General features: G+C 45.6%; 1 protein-coding gene and 1 non-coding gene across 4 annotated transcripts in view; both read right to left on the bottom strand.

Annotated features, from left to right (window-relative positions):
• Positions 1-21270, bottom strand: part of UBE4B (ubiquitination factor E4B) — a 147886-nt gene that overhangs the window by 14228 nt on the left and 112388 nt on the right. For all 3 annotated transcript variants that reach the window (XM_003822106.6, XM_008975635.6, XM_063594812.1), the window contains 5 exons: positions 19454-19581; positions 17254-17352; positions 15806-16041; positions 8876-9002; positions 6068-6212 (listed from right to left, as the gene is read on the bottom strand). In XM_003822106.6, coding sequence (XP_003822154.1) covers positions 6068-6212; positions 8876-9002; positions 15806-16041; positions 17254-17352; positions 19454-19581 — 735 coding nt within the window. The remainder of the gene's footprint in view (positions 1-6067; positions 6213-8875; positions 9003-15805; positions 16042-17253; positions 17353-19453; positions 19582-21270) is intronic.
• On the bottom strand, positions 3979-4081 carry LOC112438318 (U6 spliceosomal RNA). Its single transcript, XR_003026772.1, has one exon. It is a non-coding gene; the product is annotated as a U6 spliceosomal RNA (small nuclear RNA).

The raw sequence follows: 21270 nt of genomic DNA on the forward strand, positions 1-21270 counted from the left end.
ATTCTTCTGCCTCAGCATCCCGAGTAGCTGGGACTACAGGCATGTGTCACCATGCCCGGCTAATTCTGTATTTTTAGTAGAGACGGGGTTTCTCCATGTTGGTCAGGCTGGTCTCGAACTCCTGACGTCAGGTGATCCGCCTGCCTTGGCCTCCCGAAGTGTTGGGATTACAGGCGTAAGCCACCGTGCCCGGCCCTCTATTATTATTGTTATTTTTTTTTTTAGATGGAGTCTTGCTCTGCCACCCAGGCTAGAGTGCAGTGGCACAATCTCGGCTCACTGTAACCTCCGCCTCCCAGGTTCAAGTGATTCTCATGTCTCAGCCTCCCAAGTAGCTGGGATTACAGGAGTGGACCACCATGCCCAGCTAATTGTGTGTGTGTGTGTGTGTGTGTGTGTATGTGTGTGATTTATTTATTTTTTTTGAGACAGGGTCTCACTCTGTTGCCCAGGCTGGAGTGCAGTGGCGCGATCTTGGCTCACTGCAATCTCTGCCTCCCGGGTTCGAGCCATTCTCCTGCCTCAGCCTCCTGAGTAGCTGGGATTACACGTGTGTGCCACCATGCTTGACTAATTTTTGTATTTTTGGTAAAGACTGGGGTTTCGCCATGTTGGCCAGGCTGGTCTTGAACTCCTGACCTCAGGTGATCCATCCACCTCAACCTCCCAAAGAGCTGGGATTACAGGCGTGAGCCAATGCGCCTGGCCTAATTTTTGTATTTTTAGTAGAGATGGGGTTTCACTATGTTGATCAGGCTGGTCTCAAACTCCTGACCTCAACTGATCTGCCCACCTAGGCCTCCCAAAGGGCTGGGATTACAAGTGTAAGCCACCGTGCTCAGCCAGTCTTCATTATTTTAAAACTATGAGATGCAGTGTGCCACCGTATTGAGGCCTATCGGGTCTGCCTCTCTGCCTCTACAAGTGCCTGTGGACTACTAAGCTTTTAAAATTTTGTCTTTCCACACTGTGAGGCTGTCACACCACAGAACTGTCAGCACGCTTGCCTCTGGCGCACTTTCCTCCTTCAACTCTGCCATGGGCTGGGGAGGAGATAATAAGAGCTGTTTGACTCATGGATACAATCAGGTACTGCACTGCAGGCTCTGAAATGGGTCAAACAGACCCATCAGGAAAAACCTCAATTCTTACATCTGTTCAGAGGCCTTTTCTTGTTGGGAAAGGAACACAGCTGGCAGAGCTGAAGCTGGCCGGTGAGTGCCCTCTGGGAAAGTGCTCCAGTCTGTGCTTGATGGAGATTCTGCAGGGATACTGGGGGGCCTGCCGTTCCCTGGTCAAGAATGAGCCTACTGAAAGAAAGGCAGCGCCAGGAAAGACACAAGAACAGCCAGGTGTGAACTACCTAAATGTGTACCTGGGTGTCTCAACAGGCCCTTCTACAGCCTTTGGGCACTGGAGATAGAATAAAAAGGCTCCCAGCTCTCATGCAGCTTAGATTCCGTTAGGGAGGATCTGCTTCATAGAAACAAATACCCAGACAGACACACAGTAAGTCTGACAGTGATGAGGAAAAATGAAGCAGGGTCAGGAGTCAGGGAATGCTATTCTGGAAAGGGTGGTCAGGGAAGGTATCCCTGAGGGAGGGTATATCTGAAGGAGTCAGGAAAATCTGAGGGAAGAGCATTCCAGGTAGGGGGAAGAGCAGGTGTAAAGGCCCTCACGTGTCAGTGGAAGGGCCAGGAGGTGAGCCTGGCTGGGGTAGAGTGAGTGGAGAAGAGACTGTCCAAAGCTGAGAGCAGAAACACATTGTGGGGCCAGGTCCTCCTGCGTGCTGTAGGCTGCTCTCATCACAGGATTTGGCTCTGAGTGAGAAGGGAAGCCCAAAATGGCTGAGCTGAGTGGTGATGTTGATCAGACTGAGATGTTTAACACCATCCCTGATATGGACATGCTCAAGAGCGGAGGTTGAAGACCAAGCAGTGGGCTACTGCAATAACCCAGGTAAGAGATGCCAACGGTCTGGAGGTGCTGAGAAGAGGTCAGATAATGGATATATTTTAAGACAGAGCCTAGAGGCATTTGCTGAGAAACGCAGAGAAATCAAGAACAACTCCAAAGCATCGAGCCTGAGCAGCTGGTAGAATGAAGGCGCCATTTACTGAGATTGGGCAGACTCAGGCAGGAGATGTGGACAACATCAAGGGTTCCGTTTTGGACACAGTGAGTTTGAGACACTGATTAGACAAATACTTGGTCTGCAAGTCTGCAGTCAGATCTGAGCCAGGGAGATATATTCTGGAGTCTTTAGAACACAGGTATTTAACGCCTTGGAATACCTGAGCTCACCAAGCAGTGATGTTCACCGGGGGACATCAGGTTATGTGTGGCAGTGTTTCTCATTGCCTGAAGGCTGGGGGTAGGAGGGTACATCCCTGACATTAAATGGCAGGAAACAGAGATCCTAAATGTCCTGCAATATATGGGATGGTTTCTCATCATGAGTTATTATTATACCAAATTCCACTAGGCTCAAAATTCCAACTAGTGCCCTCGTTGAGAAACACTAACCTAGAGAGCATGAGTGGGAAAGAAATTGAAGCCTAAGGGCTGAGTGCTGGAGCTCACCAAGCTCAGACTTCAGGGAGATGAGCAGGAACAGCCAGGGCAGTGGGAGGTAGAAAGTGACTTCAAAGCCAAATAAAAATTATTTCTGAAATAGCAATTGTGGGAATTATTTGGGCCTTTTTCATCCATTAACACAGGAAAAATCAATATTATTTGTTCAGTTGGCTCATAAACAAATGCTATTAAGTACTGACTATGAATACGAGAATGTGCTATAGACCTGCATTCCAACATCTAAAATATACGCTGGCCAGCCATGGTGGCTCACAACTATAATCCCAGCATTTTGGGAGGCTGAGGTGGGAGGACTGCTTGAGGCCAGGAGGTTGTAGGCTGTAGTGAGCTAAGATCTGCCATTGCACTCCAGCCTGGGTGACAGAGCAAGACTCTTTCTTTCTTTTTTTTTCTTTTCTGAGACGGAGTCTCGCTCTGTTGCCCAGGCTGAAATGTGAAATGTAGTGGCATGGTATCAGCTCACTGCAACCTCTGCCTCCTGGGTTCAAGTGATTCTCCCACCTCAGCCTTCCAAATAGCTGGGATTACAGGCACCTGCCACCATGCCTGGCTAAATTTTGTATTTTTAGTAGACACTGGGTTTCACCATGTTGGCCAGGCTGGTCTCAAACTCCTGGCCTCAGGTGATCTGCCGGCCTCGGCCTCCCAAAGTGCTGATATTACAGGCATGAGCCCCTGTGCCCGGTCAAGACTCTGTTTCTATTAAAAAATAATAATAATAATAAGGCTGGGCATGGTGGCTCATGTCTGTAACCCCCGCACTTTGGGAGGCTGAGGTGGGTGGATTGCTTGAGGCCAGGAGTTCAAGACCAGCCTGGCCAATGTGGCAAAAGCCCATCTCTACTAAAAATACAAAAATTAGCCGGACGTGGTGGTGCACGCCTGTAATCCCAGCAGGCATAAATTGAACCAAGATTGCGCCACTGCACTCCAGCCTGGGTGACAGAGTGAGACTCTGTCTCAAAAAATAAAATAAAATAAAATAAAAAATAATTTAATAATAAAAATAGTAAGTAAATAAAATATAAGACCAGCTTGGGAAAACTAGCAAGACTCTCTCTCTTTAATATTTATTTATTTATTTGAGACGGAGTCTCACTCTGTCGCCCAGGCTGGAGTGCAGTGGTGCGATCTTGGCTCACTGCAACCTCCGCCTCCCGGGTTCAAGCAATTATCCTGCCTCAGCCTCTCGAGTAGCTGGGACTACAGCAGCGTGCCACCACACCCAGCTAATTTTTGTATTTTTAGTAGAGATGGGGTCTCACCATGTTGGCCAGGATGTTCTTGATCTCTTGACATTGTGATCCACTCGCCTCGGCCTTCCAAAGTGCTGGGATTACAGGCGTGAGCCACCACCCCCGGCCTAATATTTATTTTTAAAGGATGGAATGCTTTATGAATTTGCATGTCATCCTCGAGCAGGGGCCATGGTAATCTTCTCTGCATTGTTCCAATGTTAGTATACGTGCTGCTGAAGCAAGCATGTGAGACCTTGTCTCTATAAAAAAATTTTTTTTAATTAGCCAAGCGTGGTGGTACATGCTTGTAGATCCAGCTCTTTGGATCTACAAAGGCTGAGGCAGGAGGATCACTTGAGCCCAGGAGGTTGAGGCTGTGGTGTGCTATGATCCTGCCAGTGCACTCCAGCCAAGGCGACAGATCAACACTCTGTCTTTATTTATTAATAATAATAAAAAACAAATAAGTAAATAAAATATAAGCTGGGCATACCAAGCACTGTGAATGGTATAAAGTGGGTGTTACAGAAGTAAGGAGAAAGGTGAGAATTTTCAGCTATGCTGATTGGCGAAGACAAATGTGAGGGAGTATTTGGATAGGACCTTACTCAGAGAATGGGTAGAACTTTAATACATAAGAAGAAAAGCAGGTATAAATGGGAGCTAAACATTGGTACACATGGACGGAGATGGGAACAACAGACACTGGGGACTACAAGGGAGGGGAGTGAGGGAGGAGTGAGGGTTGAAAAACTACCTATTAGGTATTATGCTCACTCCCTGGGTGACAGGTTGAATCATAAAGCCTCAGAATCACGGTATACCCATGTAACAAACCTGCACACGTACCCCATCCCCTGAATCTAAAATAAAAGTTGAAATTAAAAAAGAAAAGAAAAAAAAAAAAAGCCTGGGCGCGGTGACTCACGCCTGTAGTCCCAGCACTTTGGGAGGCTGAGGCGGATGGATCACCTGAGGTCAGGAGTCCAAGACGGGCCTGGCCAACATGGTGAAACCCCATCACTACTAAAAATAGAAAAATTGTCCAGGCGCAATGGCTCACGCCTGTAATCCCAGCACTTTGGGAGGCCGAGGAAGGCGGATCACGAGGTCAGGAGATCGAGACCATCCTGGCTAACACGGTGAAACCCCATCTCTACTAAAAATACAAAAAATAAGCCAGGCGTAGTGGCAGGTGCCTGTAGTCCCAACTACTTGGGAGGCTGAGGCAGGAGAATCACTTGTACCCAGGAGGCAAAGATTGCAGTGAGCTGAGATCGCGCCACTGCACTCCAGCATGGGTGAAAGAGCAAGACTCCGTCTCAAAAACAAACAAACAAAATACAAAAACTAGCCAGGTGTGGTGGCAGGCGCCTGTAATCCCAGCTATTCGGAAGGCTGAGGCGCGAAAATCGCTTCAACCGGAGAAGCGGGGATTGCAGTGAGAAGAGATCGCACCACTGTACTCCTGCATGGGCAACAAGAGTGAAACTCTGTCTCAAAAAAAAAAGAAAAGAAAAAGTGAAGGAAAAGCAGTCCCCACTTTGACATGAGAACCCCTTATGGAAATCAGTTCTGATTCTGAGCCTGACAATTCCAAGAACAGAATCAATAAACCTAAGCCAATCTAAGAAGTCACCAGCAACTGTCAAGGGCCTCATAAGCGACCAAGGAAGTATCTCAGTGGCTGCTACGCACGTCAGGAAAGAGCACTGCTACTGGCACAGCACGTGCTTTCCATGGAACCTGGCAAGCCAGGCCTCTTTTCTATTAATAACTGAATATAAAACCCAAGATCAACTGAAAGGGAAAAAACACCCCGCCAGGATCCTGAGTGATTCACACAGTTGCCTAGAGAAGCCCATAGGAACAAATCAAATTCTTGTCCAGCAGACATAATTCTAGAGATTTCTTTCCTAATTATGTTCATGAATATTAATATATTCAGACAATAAAAGCTCATCTCCAAAAAAGCCCTTTAAAATTAAAAAGGCAGAGAAAGTTTTCAGTGTACATTTTCAAAGACTTCTCAACCCATTTCTTAGCTTCAGATAAGGTATTTAAGAATTTTCCTATTCCAACCCTGCAATATGATTTCATGGAAGGAAAATCCCAGCATGTCAGATCGCATATCATCAGACCCACAAATGCAGCCCCAAAGCAGCTCTGCCCGTGTGTGGAGGCAGATGGCCTGCAAAGCTGTCCAAGCCTCTGGACCACGTCCTCACCCGGGGCAACTGGTCCCACTGTTCTTTGTTCTTCATCTCTTCCTGCACTTCATGGATTCGCTTCAGAGACTCCAGACTTTCATCGAGCAAAAACGTTGTGTCGTTTATCAACATGTTTATATAGCGAACAAACTGCTTCCCGGAGCTGGAAAGGCAATTATATTGTACATGGTCATGCATCTCCCTGAAGCAAAATGCCACAGCAAATCCCAGGGAACAGGCACCTCCACCCAGACTGCAACTATCTCACCCTAAAAGCCTGGCTACCCTGGCACAAGTCAGGCACTATGGAATTCAAGGACCACCAAGCTTCTCTTTAGATTATGTTAATCTTGTTTCTTTTTGAGACAGGGTCTCACTCTGTCGCCCAGCCTGGAATGCAGTGGCACAATCACAGCTCACTGCATCCTCGACCTCCAGGGCTCAAGCAATCTTCCTGCCTCAGCCTCCTAAGTAGCTGGAACTACAGGCACACACCACCACGCCCAGCTTTTGTATTTTTTGTAGAGACAGGGACTTGTTATGTTGCCAGGGCTGGTCTCAAACTCCTGGGCTCAAGCGTTCCTCCCACCTCAGCCCCTCAAAATGTTGGGATTACAGAGATGAGCCACCGCACCTGGCCTGGATTTTGTTATTCTTTTAAATTGTTTATGATAAGCTCATTCCAGTGGTATTTGGAGCCACCTTGCATGGTTGATGACAGTCAAGTGCTAAATATTGCAGAATTTTATAACCAGATTCCCCTGGCACCTTAAATTGGGCAACAGAGGAAACAGTCACACCATGGAAAACCAGCAAATGCTGACTCCCCCACCCCACTTCCCAGAGCAGGCTTACCAGCACACCCCTAGCTCACTCCCTCAATGTTTTTAAGGAGAGAAAACACTTCTTCCAGACTAGAACAGGAAATACGCATATACTCACCAATATACCCAGAAAATGCAAATAATTAACCACATATAACAGATAAGAAAACAACTGATATAGTTATTCCTTATCACAAAGACTGACGCATGGAAGAAAAATTGGAACCTGTAATATTGATAAAGTGGGATATTAACTTACTTTAAAACTGGAAGCCTCCAATCTAAGGAACTGTTCTGCAGATCGTGTTATAATGAGAACTTGTTGGTGAACTGAAATAGCTTGGCCTACCTCTGTTAGACTCTGGAGATGCCAGATTCGTAGAGAAAAAAAGAAGCTACACTTCAGGGTCTACAACTGTGCAATTACGGGGTGGTAAGCCCATGCTGGAGAAGAGAAGTTCCTGTGAACAAGTGCAGGAGGCCTCGATCTCAGGAACATGGCAAGTTCAGGACAAGCGCTCCAATCAGCACCATTCAGACCAAGCCATGGGCCTGCCTCGTGCCAGGCTTTAGCTGGAACACAATTCTGACCATAAGAGCAGTTTATGGAAACAAAAAGTTAAAAAGTTTGCTTCACAGAAATCTATCTGGCAAATAGTTATTCCACTGGTAATTTGTATATTATTGACTAGTAATTCGGTTAACAAGTATAGCTAGATTTGATCAAAGATCTAACATGGGTTGCAAAAGATCCAAGTAGGTGGGATAAAATTTTTATTTATTTATTTATTTATTTATTTGAGACGGAGTCTCACTCTGTTGCCCAGGCTGGAGTGCAGTGGCACCATCTCGGCTCACTGCAAGCTCCGCCTCCCAGGTTCACGCCATTCTCCTGCCTCAGCCTCCTGAGTAGCTGGGACTACAGGCGCCCGCCACCGCGCCCACCACCATGCCTGGCTAATTTTTTGGTATTTTTAGTAGAGACGGGGTTTCACTAGGTTAGCCAGGATGGTCTCGATCTCCTGACCTCGTGATCCGCCCTGCTCGGCCTCCCAAAGTGCTGGGATTACAGGCATGAGCCACCACGCCCGGCCCTTAGATGGGATAAAATTTTTGAAGAATAATTCAAGAGTTCAGCATCTTCATCTCCCTTTTGTTTTTAGGCACTGACAGATAATTTAGATGGAATTACTAATGTCCAGGTTTAAGCAGTCACTCAGATTTCAGGTAGGTATATGAAAAGTCTTTAATTAAGGTTTAGGGCCTTACCACAAAGAATGATACTTTAAATGACAACTCTGACCTAATTGTTGCAAAATCTAAAGTCCTTCCAACATTCAAGAACTAAGATTTCATTTCACTCATTCTGACAACTTCATTTAACACTGTCATCGTAGAAAACACCAAAAAAACACTTAACCCATCATCTCAGCATATTTATAGGATCTTTTCTTTTCCTTTCTTTTTTTTTTTTTGAGACGGAGTCTCGCTCTGTCACCCAGGCTGGAGAGCACTGGCACAATCTCGGCTCACTGCAAATTCTGCCTCCCGGGTTCAAGTGATTCTCCTGCCTCAGCTTCCCAAGTAGCTAGGATAACAGACGTGCGCCACCACACCCAGTTAATGTTTTGTATTTTTAATAGAGATGGGGTTTCACCATGTTGGCCAGGCTGGTCTTGAACTCCTGACCTCAAGTGATCCGCCCGCCTCCGCCTCCCAAAGTGCTGGGATTACAGGCGTGAGCCACCACGCCCTGCCCTATACAATCTTCGCTTGTGTACCACCCCCAAAGTATCTTGACAAATCTAAAATTCAGCAATATCTTGCAAGTAAAGCCATTTAAAAAATCCTGCCCACATTTAGTGGCATCTTGTGGTAAACTCAAAGGAGTCTGAGACCAAGCAAACAGTCAACAAGAACCCAGCTGTGCATGCTTTTAAGCTGCAATCCTACCTGCGATTTGCAAGAAAGCAAGTTGTGACACGAGGGGCCCCATACTCACTTGAACTCCTCCATAAAGGTGCCATGGTGAGCTATGTTTTGCCAAAGGCTTTTAAAAATGGTGCTAATGTGATAGCGAATTGTGAACTTGTCATAAAACTCGCTGGTGGCTCCGGTATGCTCAACATCTAAAGAAGAAAGACAAAGGTACTGAGGGATATGTACTTTCTTGCTTTCCAAATCCAGTTATTGCCCCAACAATGATACTGAGTGAATGTAAAACCTGCAAAATCAGAGAGCTGGTGAAATTTTGCACTTCTTTTGCATGTAAGGCACGACAGAAATTATAAGCTGCTTTTAAAGACAAAAGTTTCACAATGAAGATTTGACAATGACACAACACCTAAAGGAACGGGGCTAGGAAAACTCCCATCATTAGGACAACATCAACTTACCAATGACCAAAAGCTGAATTATCATACTCCCCCACCTAATTTTAAGTTATTAATTTACAGAAATTCTATGGCACCTCAAATGGACATACTTCAGCGGATAAAAAGTTAGGTTTAATTTTATTGAGGGCCATGTATTTACTAAATGTGTCTATCTATTGACCATTTTTGGTGTTGAAAAAACACCAATGTGTCTATCATCCCTAAATCTATTAAAGAGGGATAAAAATCAAACTTGTTTGTCCAAATGGCAAAAGCTTAGGCATGAGAAATTTCAGAATTCATGACAAATTTTATTATTATTATTATTATTATTTTTGAGACAGAGTCCCGCTCTGTCGCCAGGCTGGAGTGCAGTAGCACGATCTCAGCTCACTGCAACCTCTGCCTCGGGGTTCAAGCAATTCTCCTGCCTCAGCCTCCCTAGTAGCTGGGACTATAGACATGCACCACCACGCCCTGCTAATTTTTGTATTTTTAGTAAAGATGGGGTTTCACCATATTGGCCAGGATTGTCTCGATCTCTTGGCCTCATGATCCACCCACCTTGGCCTCCCAAAGTGCTGGGATTACAGGCGTGAGCCACCATGCCCAACTATTTTATTATTATTTTTTTGGAGACAGGGTCTTGCCCTGTCACCCAGGGTAAAGTGCAGTGGTGTGAATAATGGCTCACTGAAGCTTCAACCTCTCGGGCTCAAGTGATCCTCCCACCTCAGCATCCCAAGTAGCTGGGACTGGAGGTGTATCCACCACGCGTGGCTTATTTTTTATGGCTGAGCGTGGTGGCTCTCGCCTATAATCCCAGCACTTTGGGAGGCCGAGGCAGGCAGATCACTTGAGGCCAGGAGTTCGAGACCAGCCTGGCCAACATAGCAAAACCCCGCCTCTACTATTAATAAAAATACAAAAACTAGCAGGGCATGGTGGTGTGTGCCCATAATTCCAGCTACTCAGGAGGCTGAAGCAGGAGAATTGCTTGAATCCAGATACAGAGGTTGCAGTGAGCCAAGATCATGCCACTGCACTCCAGCCTGGGCGACAAAGCAAGACTCTGTCTCAAAAATTTTTTTTTTCACTTTTAATTTTTTTACAGATGGGGTCTCACTATGTTGCCTAGGCTGGTTTCAAATTCCTGCCTCAAGTGATCCTCCTACATCGTCCTTCCAAAGTACTGAGATTACAGGTGTGAGCCACTATACCTTGTCTTTGATATTTTCTGTATTTTCCAAAGAACACATTTTGTGTGTGTGTGACCAAAAAAGGAAACAGCTATTTAAAAATAAAATAAGATAATTAACACCTATCATACTAAGATCTGAAAGTACTTATGTATATTCATTAAGTAACCTTTCCTTAAAATAAACTAAATGTCATTTATTAATTGTATAAAAGCATGAGCTAAAGTGTGGAGTGTTGACATAAGGACAGCCTACAAGAGGAAGATACAGGAGGACCAACCCAACGCCTCATATCATCTAAAATGCCCCAATATCTGCACCCAATTCTGAATATAGTAGAGACTAAGTAAATGTTAATTTATTATGTAGCAATATGTATCTCAGCAGGGCCCCGCATCTGTATTTCCAGCACTTCAGGAGGCCCGGGTGGGCAGATCACTTGAGCTCAGGAGTTTGAGACCAGCCTGGTGAACATCGTGAAACCCCGTCTCTACAAAAACCACAAAAATTAGCTGGGTGTGGTGGCACATGCCTGCAGTCCCAGCTACAGGGGAGGCTGAGGTAGGAGGATCACTTGAGCCCGGGAGGTCAAGAGTGCATGGTGCTGTACTTGTACCACTACACTCTAGCGTGGGTGACAGAGCAAGACCCTAGCTCAAAAAAAAAAAAAAAAAAAGAAAAGAAAATGAAACAAAACAATATACATTTCTCCCAACAGTTTTTTTTTCTTCTTATTCACTTCTACTGTTCCCTCAAAGTCATACCAGCCCAAGTTCTAATTCCCAGGTCCTTGTTCTAGAAGGCCGTAGGTGGACTAGACTTGTGTTGAACCTCTCCCTCCTCCCCCCAGGTATTCTTGCTGCCTTCTTTCTCTTTTTTTTTTTTTTTGAGATGGAGTCTCACTCTGTAGCCCAGGCTGGAGTACAGTGGCAAGATCTTGGCTCACTGCGACCTCCACCTCCCAGGTCCCGGTTCAAGCAATTCCCCAGCCTCAGCCTCCCAAGTAGCTGGCATTACAGGCCCCCACCACCACACCTGGATAATCTTTTGTATTTTTAGTAGAGACAGGGTTTCGCCATGTTGGCCAGGCTGGTCTCGAACTCCTGGCCTCAAGTGATTCACCTGTCTCGGACTCCCAAAGTGCTAGGATTACAGGCGTGAGCCACCACGCCCAGCCTAACTTGAGCATTTTCTAAGCTAGAATACTATCTCTGTGGTGTTAAGAGGAGCTTGTTCCACATACTGATCTTGTGTGTGGCAACTTTTAATTTATCTCTGAGAGTCCCATCTGCTCAGGGACCAGGACCTAATCAGCCAGGTCTTCACATGGAGGTGATGAGCACTGGGGACTATGTCTGTGATGCCTCCCTCAGGGGTACCCTCACACCGGTCCCTTAGTAGCTGTAGGAAGACCAGCACAGTAGCCAGGGGGACCTGTGCTAAAGGGCATCTGCGAGGTTGCTGCCACTTGCTAGCCACTGACCTTCAGCAAGCTTCTTGACCCTTTTAAGCTTCAGTTTCCTCATTTGTAAAGTGGATGTATTTATAGTACTATCTTTAGGACTGCTGTGGGGATTAAGTGAAAGGATTAGTAAGCATTCAATAAGTGGTGGCTATTATTAGTACAGACGTCATCCATCTATGACTGAAGAGGTGGTCCAGGCCAGAGGGCACACATGGCAAAGAGGAAAGAGAGAACAACCCCCACCCAATTCCTTCTGGAACATTCCCAGCAGGACTCCACTAGGCCCAGCACTCGTCTTATAGGCAACAGGCCCAGTTCTGTTGTGTACACACAAACACACACACACACACACACACACACACACACACACACACACACACTCTCTCTCTCTCTCTCTCTCTCTCCTGAAGCCACAGTGACAGGCCCAGAACACTGACTACAAAGTAAATTTAACTAAAATTGTTTTGTGTTTACTACTAACAATACATGTTTACTGTAGAAAAATTAAGAAGTTCAGATAATAAAATAAAAATAAAAACTATTTATAATGCTACCATTCAAAAATAACCAATGCACTGTTACTATTTTGGTGTATGTCCTTCCCTACATTCCTTTTTTTTTTTTTTGAGATGGAGATTTGCTCTTGTAGCCCAGGCTGGAGTGCAATGGCACGATCTTGGCTCACTGCAACCTCTGCCTCCCTGATTCAAGTGATTCATCTGCCTTAGACTCCAGAGAAGCTGGGACTATAGGTGTGCACCACTACGTCCAGCTAAATTTTTTTGTATTTTTAGTAGAGACGGGGTTTCACCATTTTGGCCAGACTAAGCCTCCAACTCCTGACCTCAGATGATCCTCCTGCCTCAGCTTCCCAAAGTGCTGGGATTACAGGCGTGAGTCACTGAGCCCGGCCAGTTGTTTTTATTATTTTCACTGCAATGCTTTATAAATAATGCTGTGGAGAACATCACTTACAAACATTCGTAATTATTTCCATTGAATAAATTTCAAGAAATTAAATTCTTATGTCAGAGTATAGCTATTCAGTTGTCTCGTAGCTCCAAATCCACTCTTTTTTTTTTTTAATTTTTTTAGATCTCGGCTGACTACAACCTCCACCTCCTGGGTTCAAGCGATTCTCCTGCCTCAGCTTCTCAAGTTGCTGGGATTACACGCATGCGTCACCCGGCTAATTTTGTTTTGTTTTGGTTTTTGTTTTTGTTTTTGAGATGAAGTCTTGCTCTGTCACCAGGCTGAAGTGCAGTGGCGCGATCTCGGCTCACTGCAACCTCTGCCTCCCCGGTTCAAGAGATTCTCCTGCCTCAGTCTCCCGAGTAGCTGGGACTACAGGCACATGCCACCACGTCCAGCTAATTTTTGTTTTTGAGACGGAGTTTTGCTCTTGTTGCCCAGGCTGGATTACAATGGCGTGATCTCGGCTCACCGTAACCTCTGCCTCGCGGGTTCAAGTGATTCTCCTGCCTCAGCCTCCCAAGTAGCTGGGATTACAGGCATGTGCCACCATGCCAGGCTAATTTTGTATTTTTAGTAGAGACAGGGTTTCACCATGTTGGTCAGGCTGGTTTTGAACTCCCAACCTCAGGTGATTCGCCCACCTCAGCCTCCCAAAGTGCTAGGATTACAGCGTGAGCCACCGTGCCAGGCCTAATTTTTGTATTTTTAGTAGAGACGGGGTTTCACCATGTTGGCGAGGCTCATCTCGATCTCTTGACCTTGGGATCCACCCACCTCAGTCTTCCAAAATGCTGGGATTACAGGCGTGAGCCACCACGCCCGGCCTAACTTTTACTTTTAGTAGAGACTAGGATTCACCATTTTGGTCAGGCTAGTCTCGAACTCCTGACCTCAGGTGATCCACCACCTTGGCCTCCCAAAGTTCTGGGATTACAAGTGTAAGCTACTGTGCCTGGCCGAAACCCAGTCTTTTTACCTTTTTTTTTTGTTTGTTTAGAAACAGGGTCTTGCTCTGTTTCACAGGCTGGAGTGCAGCAGCAAGATCATAGCTCACTGCAGCCTTGAACTCCTGGGCTCAAGCCTTCCTCCCACCTCTGCCTCCTTAGTAGCTGGGACAACAGGCATCTAATTTTTAAATTTTTCGTAGAGATGGGGTCTCGCCATGTTGCCCAGGCTGGTCTCCAACTCTTAGGCTCAAACGATCCTCCCACCTTGGCCTCCTAAAGTGCTAGGATTATTAGCTGGAGTCACCATGCCCAGCCCACATGCACTCTTTGTAGTTGGCTTTGTGATTCTGGGGCTGGCACTGCAGAATCTTTCCTTTGGCAGCCCGCCCTCTCTAGGGTTGCCAATAGGGGGTGCTGCAGGAGAACTGGAAAACTGAAGGAGAAACAAGGGACTTAGGACCTTGCACTTACTGTCAGCAGTAGCAGTTGGTTCCAATTTTCAGCTTTGTCTCGTACCCCCAGAGCTAGCAACCGTGCACAACCCCCGAGAGAGACACCAGCACCAGCTGGCCAAGGGCCTTCCACAGAGGACTGGGTCCTAGCTCCATCCAAGCCCTCATCAGGGCAGCTGGGTTCTGAGATGCCCAGGCTCTTCCCTTGGGTCCCCAGACTGAGGGATAATAGATGGCTACTTCCTGCACCTACTATTTGTTATCCCAGTGCTTTTTTTTTTTTTCTTTTTTGAGACGGAGTCTTGCCCTTTCTCCTAGGCTGGAGCACACTGGTGTGATCTCAGTTCAATGCAACCTCTGCCTCCTAGGTTCACTCGATTCTCGTGCCTCGGCCTCCTGAGTAGCTGGGATGACAGGCGCCGCCCACCACGCCCAGCTAATTTTTGTATTTTTAGTAGAGATGGGGTTTCTCCATGTTGGCCAGGCTGGTCACAAATTCCTGATCTCAGGTGATCCACCCGCCTCGGCCTCCCAAAGTGCTGGGATTACAGGTGTGAGCCACTGCACCTGGCCCTGATAAAAGCATTTTTAAGGCTCTTGGTGTGGGCTGCTAAACTGCCTTTCAGAAAGGCTTTAAATCTGCATTCTCATGAGAGTTTCATAGCACTAAATCTGCACACTGGCTATAGGGTAGATTAAGCAGGTTTTTTGCAGGTTAGCTTACTTCTCTACAACCATGCTTGTACCAAGTATTTTCAACTTAAGAAATAAATTTGACAGGTGAAAAGTGGTATTATTATTATTATTATTATTATTATTATTATTTGAGATGGAGTCTTTTTCTCTTGCCCAGGCTGGAATACAGTGGCGGGATCTCAGCTCACTGCAACCTCTGCCTCCCAGGTTCAAGCAATTCTCCTCCCTCAACCGCCCTGGGACTACAGGCACCTGCAACCACGCCCGGCTAATTTTTTTTTGTATTTTTAGTAGAGATGGGGTTTCACCATACTGGCCAGGCTGGTTTTGAACTCCTGACCTTGTGATCCGCCCGCCTTGGCCTCCCAAAGTGCTGGGATTACAGGCATGAGCCACCGCACCCGGACCAAGAATATGCATTTTTAACAAGCTCCCTGTTTTACCCACACTTTGGAAAGTGGGTTATAGGATAGTGTTAAAAAACAAATGCTGTAAGTTCAAAGGTAAAATGAACCAGATTAATTCCATTCAGATAACACTACCAACTTGTGCTCTTGATACCCTGGGTCTCGGTGCTAATCATCTGACTTTCAGTGGTTCCTGCTGAATCATCAGAGACCAGTAGGTGGAATGGTTGTCCTACTCCTAACTACTCAGGGCAAGAAGAACCAAAAGTACATCCTCTGCAGGCCACAGGTTAGTAGGTTATACACACAGGTAGCAGGATATTAGGTAACAGGCTTAGAGCAACGTCGTCCACTAGCTTTAGATGACCTTACCTAAGTTGGCCTGCCATGTGCTACACTGTGTTCCAGCAACCTACCTGTATAAAACTTCATCAGGGAAGGTACCAACAACTTGGTGGAGAGAGGATGGTTCTCAATCATTTCAAAAAACTTCTGGGTTCGTGGCTGAACAGCAGGGTTGGTCATAAACATGACTTCTACCAGTTTGGCCACCAAATATGGGTTTCGGATGTAGTTCTGGTTGCACAACATCACAACAAGGAACATCACAATATCCTGAGTACAGGGCTCATAAAGCGCCTGGGGAGAGTATCTGAACAGAGGCAAGAAGAGCAAGAAAGAGACCGCTGAGAAACTGCTGAGAAACTCATCTTGGGTGAAGGCTGGTGTCAGTAAGTGAGGAGGGGAAGGCAGGATAAATAGGTTTGGGAGTGCCCTTGAACTCGTTCAGTTTACAGTGACTTGTTTTTTTTTTTTTTGAGACAGAGTCTCGCTCTGTCGCCCAGGCTGGAGTGCAGTGGCGCGATCTCGGCTCACTGCAAGCTCCGCCTCCAATCAAAATCACGTGTCACCAATGATTTGGGTTTTTTTGTGTATGTTGCCCAGGTTGGAGTGTAGTGGCATGATCTCTGCTCATTGCAACCTCTGCCTTGATTTGGGCTTTTTTTTAAAGGCAGCTTTTATGACAGCAATATAACTTGCTCCATTTACTTTTGGCCCTTATTTTAAAATCATTTATACTAATTTTGTTTTTTTCCCGTTGTTTGTTACAAAACTTTCACAATTTGTATTCTGTGACTGGGGACCTATACTATTTATTTATTTTTTTTTTAAAGAGATGCAGACTTGCTGCGTTGCCCAGACTGGTCTTGAACTAGGCTCAAGCAATCCTCCCGCATGTCTGGGACTACAAGCATGAGCCACAGTGCCCAGCATGACTTTTACTTTTCACAATAGACTTCACATACCACTCCCTCAGCTAGCCATAGGTGCTATCATGGTGCCAAGGGATTGAAATTGTAATTCTTCTAACCTGTAATGTTTTAGAAATAAAATGTTAATTTGATAAACCAAATAAGGATTTGAAAAAAAAATTAAAACCCTACAATACAAGTTAGAAATTCAAACCATTTTTTGGTAAGCATTCTCCAATTTTACAATTGAGACAAATTTTAGTACAAAATATAGATGTGGATATTTCTGGGTTTGGGATGTTCATTCAGACATTTATAAACTGTTTCCTCCTTCTGTTGCTCAGAAACACATATTTAACTATTAGAAATTCAACTCAATTTTCACGGAATACATTATCTGCACTGTTAATCCTGCCTCTGTCTTTGAGATATTATTGGAATTGGACTGGTGCCACAGTTGGATTTATTTTTTCCAGTCTCTAGGCAGCATTCAGTTAAAACAGTTACATCAAATTTCAGGCATGTAATGGAGGTTTGCAACATAGCTCAGAATATTATAGTATTATGCACAAAAACATATTAGAACTATGTAAAATATTAAAGGCACTTACTGTACAATAAAAAATAAAAATTCTGCAACATCTTCTACATAAAACTCAGGCAACGCTGCAAATACCTTGGGGACATCTGAATTTAAAGGCAGTGTTATACTGTCAAAGAGAAAAAAAGCACAATTTATTAAATGAAATTATGGTACATCAAACTACAAGGAGTATTACATTACCATCGGATAAGTATTTCATTTGGGGAAAAAACTCATTCTGTAATACAACTATGTAATAAATACATAGGCAAAGAAACTACAACCAGAAATGAACAGGGAATAACGAAGACAGTGCATATGCAAGGGTATGTGTGAAATGTTTTCCTTTTCTTGATTTCTTTTTCTTCTCCCCTGAGATGGAGTCTCACTCTGTCACCCAGGCTGGAGTGCAGTGGTGCAATCTTGGCTCACTGCAACCTCCACCTCCCCGGTTCAATCGATTATCATGTCTCAGCCTCCAGAATAGCTGAGATTACAGGCACATGCCACCATACCTGGCTAATTTTTGTATTTTCAATAGAGACAGGGTTTCACCATGTTGGCCAGCCTGGTCTCGAACTCCTGACCTCAAGTGATCCACCCGTCTTGGCCTCCCAAAGTGCTGGGATTACAGGTGTGAGCCACCACACCTGGCCCTTTTCTTGATTTTTTTTTTTTTTTTTTTTTTTGAGACAGAGTCTCACCCTGTCACCCAGGCTGGAGTACAGTGGCGTGATCTCGGCTCACTGCAACCTCTGCCTCCTGGGTTCAAGCAATTCTTGTGCCTCAGCCTCCCGAGTAGCTGGGATTACAGGCGCCCACCACCACACCTGGCTAATTTTTGTATTTTTAGTAGAGACGGGGTTTCACCACGTTGGCCAGGATGGTCTCGAACTCCTGACCTCAAGTGATCCACCTGCCTCAGCCTTCCAAAGTACTGGGATTACAGACGTGAGCCACCACGCCCAGCCTTCTTGATTTCTTGTTAAGGTTAATGCAATAAGTAAAATGGGAAGGAAATAAAAAGGTCCTATTTGGTCATTTTGTGCAACTCAAATTGAAACAACAGAGCTACACACATTTTTTTTTTTTTTGAGATGGAGTCTTGCTCGTCACCCAGGCTGGAGTGCAGAGACGTGATCTCGGCTCACCGGAAGCTCCGCCTCCCAGGTTCACGCCATTCTCCTGCCTCAGCCTCCCGAGTAGCTGGGACTACAGGCACCCGCCACAGCGCCCAGCTAATTTTTTGTATTTTTAGTAGAGATGGGGTTTCACCGTGTTAGCAAAGATGGTCTCGATCTCCTGACCATGTGATCCACCCGCCCTGGCCTCCCAAAGTGCTGGGATTACAGGCGTGAGCCACCGCACCCGGCCCACACACATATTTTAAATAATATTTTCCACGCCTTCACGGGTCTTGGGCCAATCTCACCAACATCAGTGAACCAGAGACTTCATAACAGTAAAATAATAATAATAATAAATAAAACAAAAATGGTTGCCTGGAGGAGATGACCAGTTGATGACAAAGTGATCAACAATGTTCTTAGCTCACTCTCTGAATTAGGTGGGTATTCCTGGACCCAGTGCTTAGGAGGGCCTAATATTATCTCCAGCTTTTGGCTTCCAATTTATAGATTTCTCTTTCTATCAATCAAAGACTTTATAGCAAATTTTAAAGAAAACTTGTCAAAATTAAAATAACAGGTGTTGACATTTGCCTATTATTGTAACTAATTACAGGGAAAACACCTATCAATATAACTACATAATCTATATAAATGCAATCTGGAAACTGAGAAGTGAATTCTCTTTTTTTTTGGGTGGGGACAGAGTCTCGCTCTGTCGCCCAGGCTGGAGTGCAGTAGCATGATCTCGGCTCACTGCAACCTCCGCCTCCTGGGTTCAAACGATTCTCATGCCTCAGCCTCCTGAGTAGCTATGACTACAGGCATCTGCCACCAAGCCCGGCTAATTTTTGTATTTTTAGTAGAGACACGGTTTCGCCATGTTGGCCAGGCTGGTCTTGAACTCCTGACCTCAAGTTATCCATCTGCCTCAGCCTCCCCCAAAGTGCTGGGATTACAGGCGTGAACCACTGTGCCTTGCAGAGAAGTGAATTCTTGATAAACAAAGGGTTTTGGTTTTAGTTATCAACTTTGAAGGACAATAAAGACAACATAGCCCAGCCAAGGAGGGACGAGGGAAACAGGAAGAAGTACACTCACTCGGGATATGCGGGGTCCAGGATGCGGAGCAGCAGCTGAATGAGAAGGCCATAAAAATTCAGACATCTTCTCAGGAAGCTCTCGTCAAGTAGGCCAGCATCAGCACAGGCCTTGCACCGTACCAGTTTCTGTGGAAGCAGGGATGTCCCCACCCAAAGATCAGTCAGTAGCTAAGTCCCTACAGGGGGACTGGGCAGGGACTGGGGCCAGGAGATGGGAAATTTGGGTTCCAGAGCTTCTAGAGCTTCATCTCTTAACTAGCTATAAGACGCTGGTTGTGTCTCAAGACCTTTTTCCTGAGAAAAACAAAGGCGTGGCAAGCAAACCACCGAGTACCACCAGGTCTAGCACACAGTTAAAGCTCAAAATGTTGAGTTCCAACAGTCACAAGTAAATAACCTGATGAGGAGAGGGTGGCAACAGGGAGGCCCTATGGGTGTCAGGGTGGTTAGTGGGAAAAAGCCAAACAATCAGTGTCTGAATTCCAGTGTCGCCTCTTACGAGCTGCCCTCGGGCAAAATGCTGGTCACTAAGGATGGAATTCCTACCTAGAGGCCTGTTGACAGAATTACACACACATGCATGCACACACTGATGTATACATTTAAGCAGTTTTTATGTTTCTTATTTATTTATTTTGAGACAGAGTCTTGCTCTGGTGCCCAGGCTGAAGTGCAGTGGCGCGATTTTGGCTCCCTGCAACTTCTGCCTGCCAGGTTCAAGCAATTCTCCTGCCTCAGTCTCCCAAATGGCAGAGATTTCAGTCGTGTGCCACCACACCCAGTTAATTTTTGTATTTTTAGTAGAGACAGGGTTTCACCATGTTGGCCAGGCTGGTCTCGAACTCCTGACCTCAAGTGATCTGCCTGCCTCGGCCTCTCAAAGTGCTGGGATTACAGGTGTGAGCCACCATGCCTGGCAATTTAAGCAGTTTATAGATCCCCTTGAAACACATCTGTGGACTGCTTAGGGGGGTCCACAGACCCCAGATAAGGGCCCCTGGTTAACTGTGCATCTTGAAGAAGTCTAGTCTATTAGTAAATAAAACTGAAATCTTAACTGGTACTAGAAAGCTATGTCAGGTAAACTTTCCACATATTATCCTACTGTTCAACAGAATGCATGACCAGCTAACACTCAGGTTTATAACTGGAACATGAATAGAAGAAAAATGCATAAATTTGCTATTTATGCTTTATTTGTACAATGTCAGCTGGCATATGTTTTTAGCTATGTCTCACCAGCAAGAATATTCCCATCTATAGTTAGGTTTTGTGTGATGAATTATTTTTAATTAAAAAGAAAGAATGAGGGGCAAAGGAAAGAGATCTTTCCACTACCACAGATACTCTTTGTCAAGTATCATGGAAATGCATGGCTAGATATACTGGATGAGTGTTGGGGCGAGGGGGTGGGAGACAGCAGGTGAGGAGGGCCCTGCATAAGGCAGGGAAGGAGAGGTGATTTTTGTTGTTGTTGTCTTTTTTTTTTTTTTTTTTTTTTTTTGAGACGGAGTCTCGCTCTGTCGCCCAGGCTGGACTGCAGTGGCGTGATCTTGGCTCACTGCAAGCTCTGCCTCCCGGGTTCATGGCATTCTCCTGCCTTAGCCTCCTGAGTAGCTGGGACTACAGGTGCCCGCCACCACGCCTGGCTAATTTTTTTTTGTATTTTTAGTAGAGACAGGGTTTCACCGTGTTAGCCAGGATGGTCTCCATCTCCTGACCTCGTGATCCACCCGCCTAGGCCGCCCAAAGTGCTGGGATTACAGGTGTGAGCCACTGCGCCCAGCCAAGGGAGGTGATGTTAAACTGAGAATC

This window comes from Pan paniscus, chromosome 1 (genome assembly GCF_029289425.2).
Source record: "Pan paniscus chromosome 1, NHGRI_mPanPan1-v2.0_pri, whole genome shotgun sequence".
NCBI lineage: Eukaryota > Metazoa > Chordata > Mammalia > Primates > Hominidae > Pan > Pan paniscus.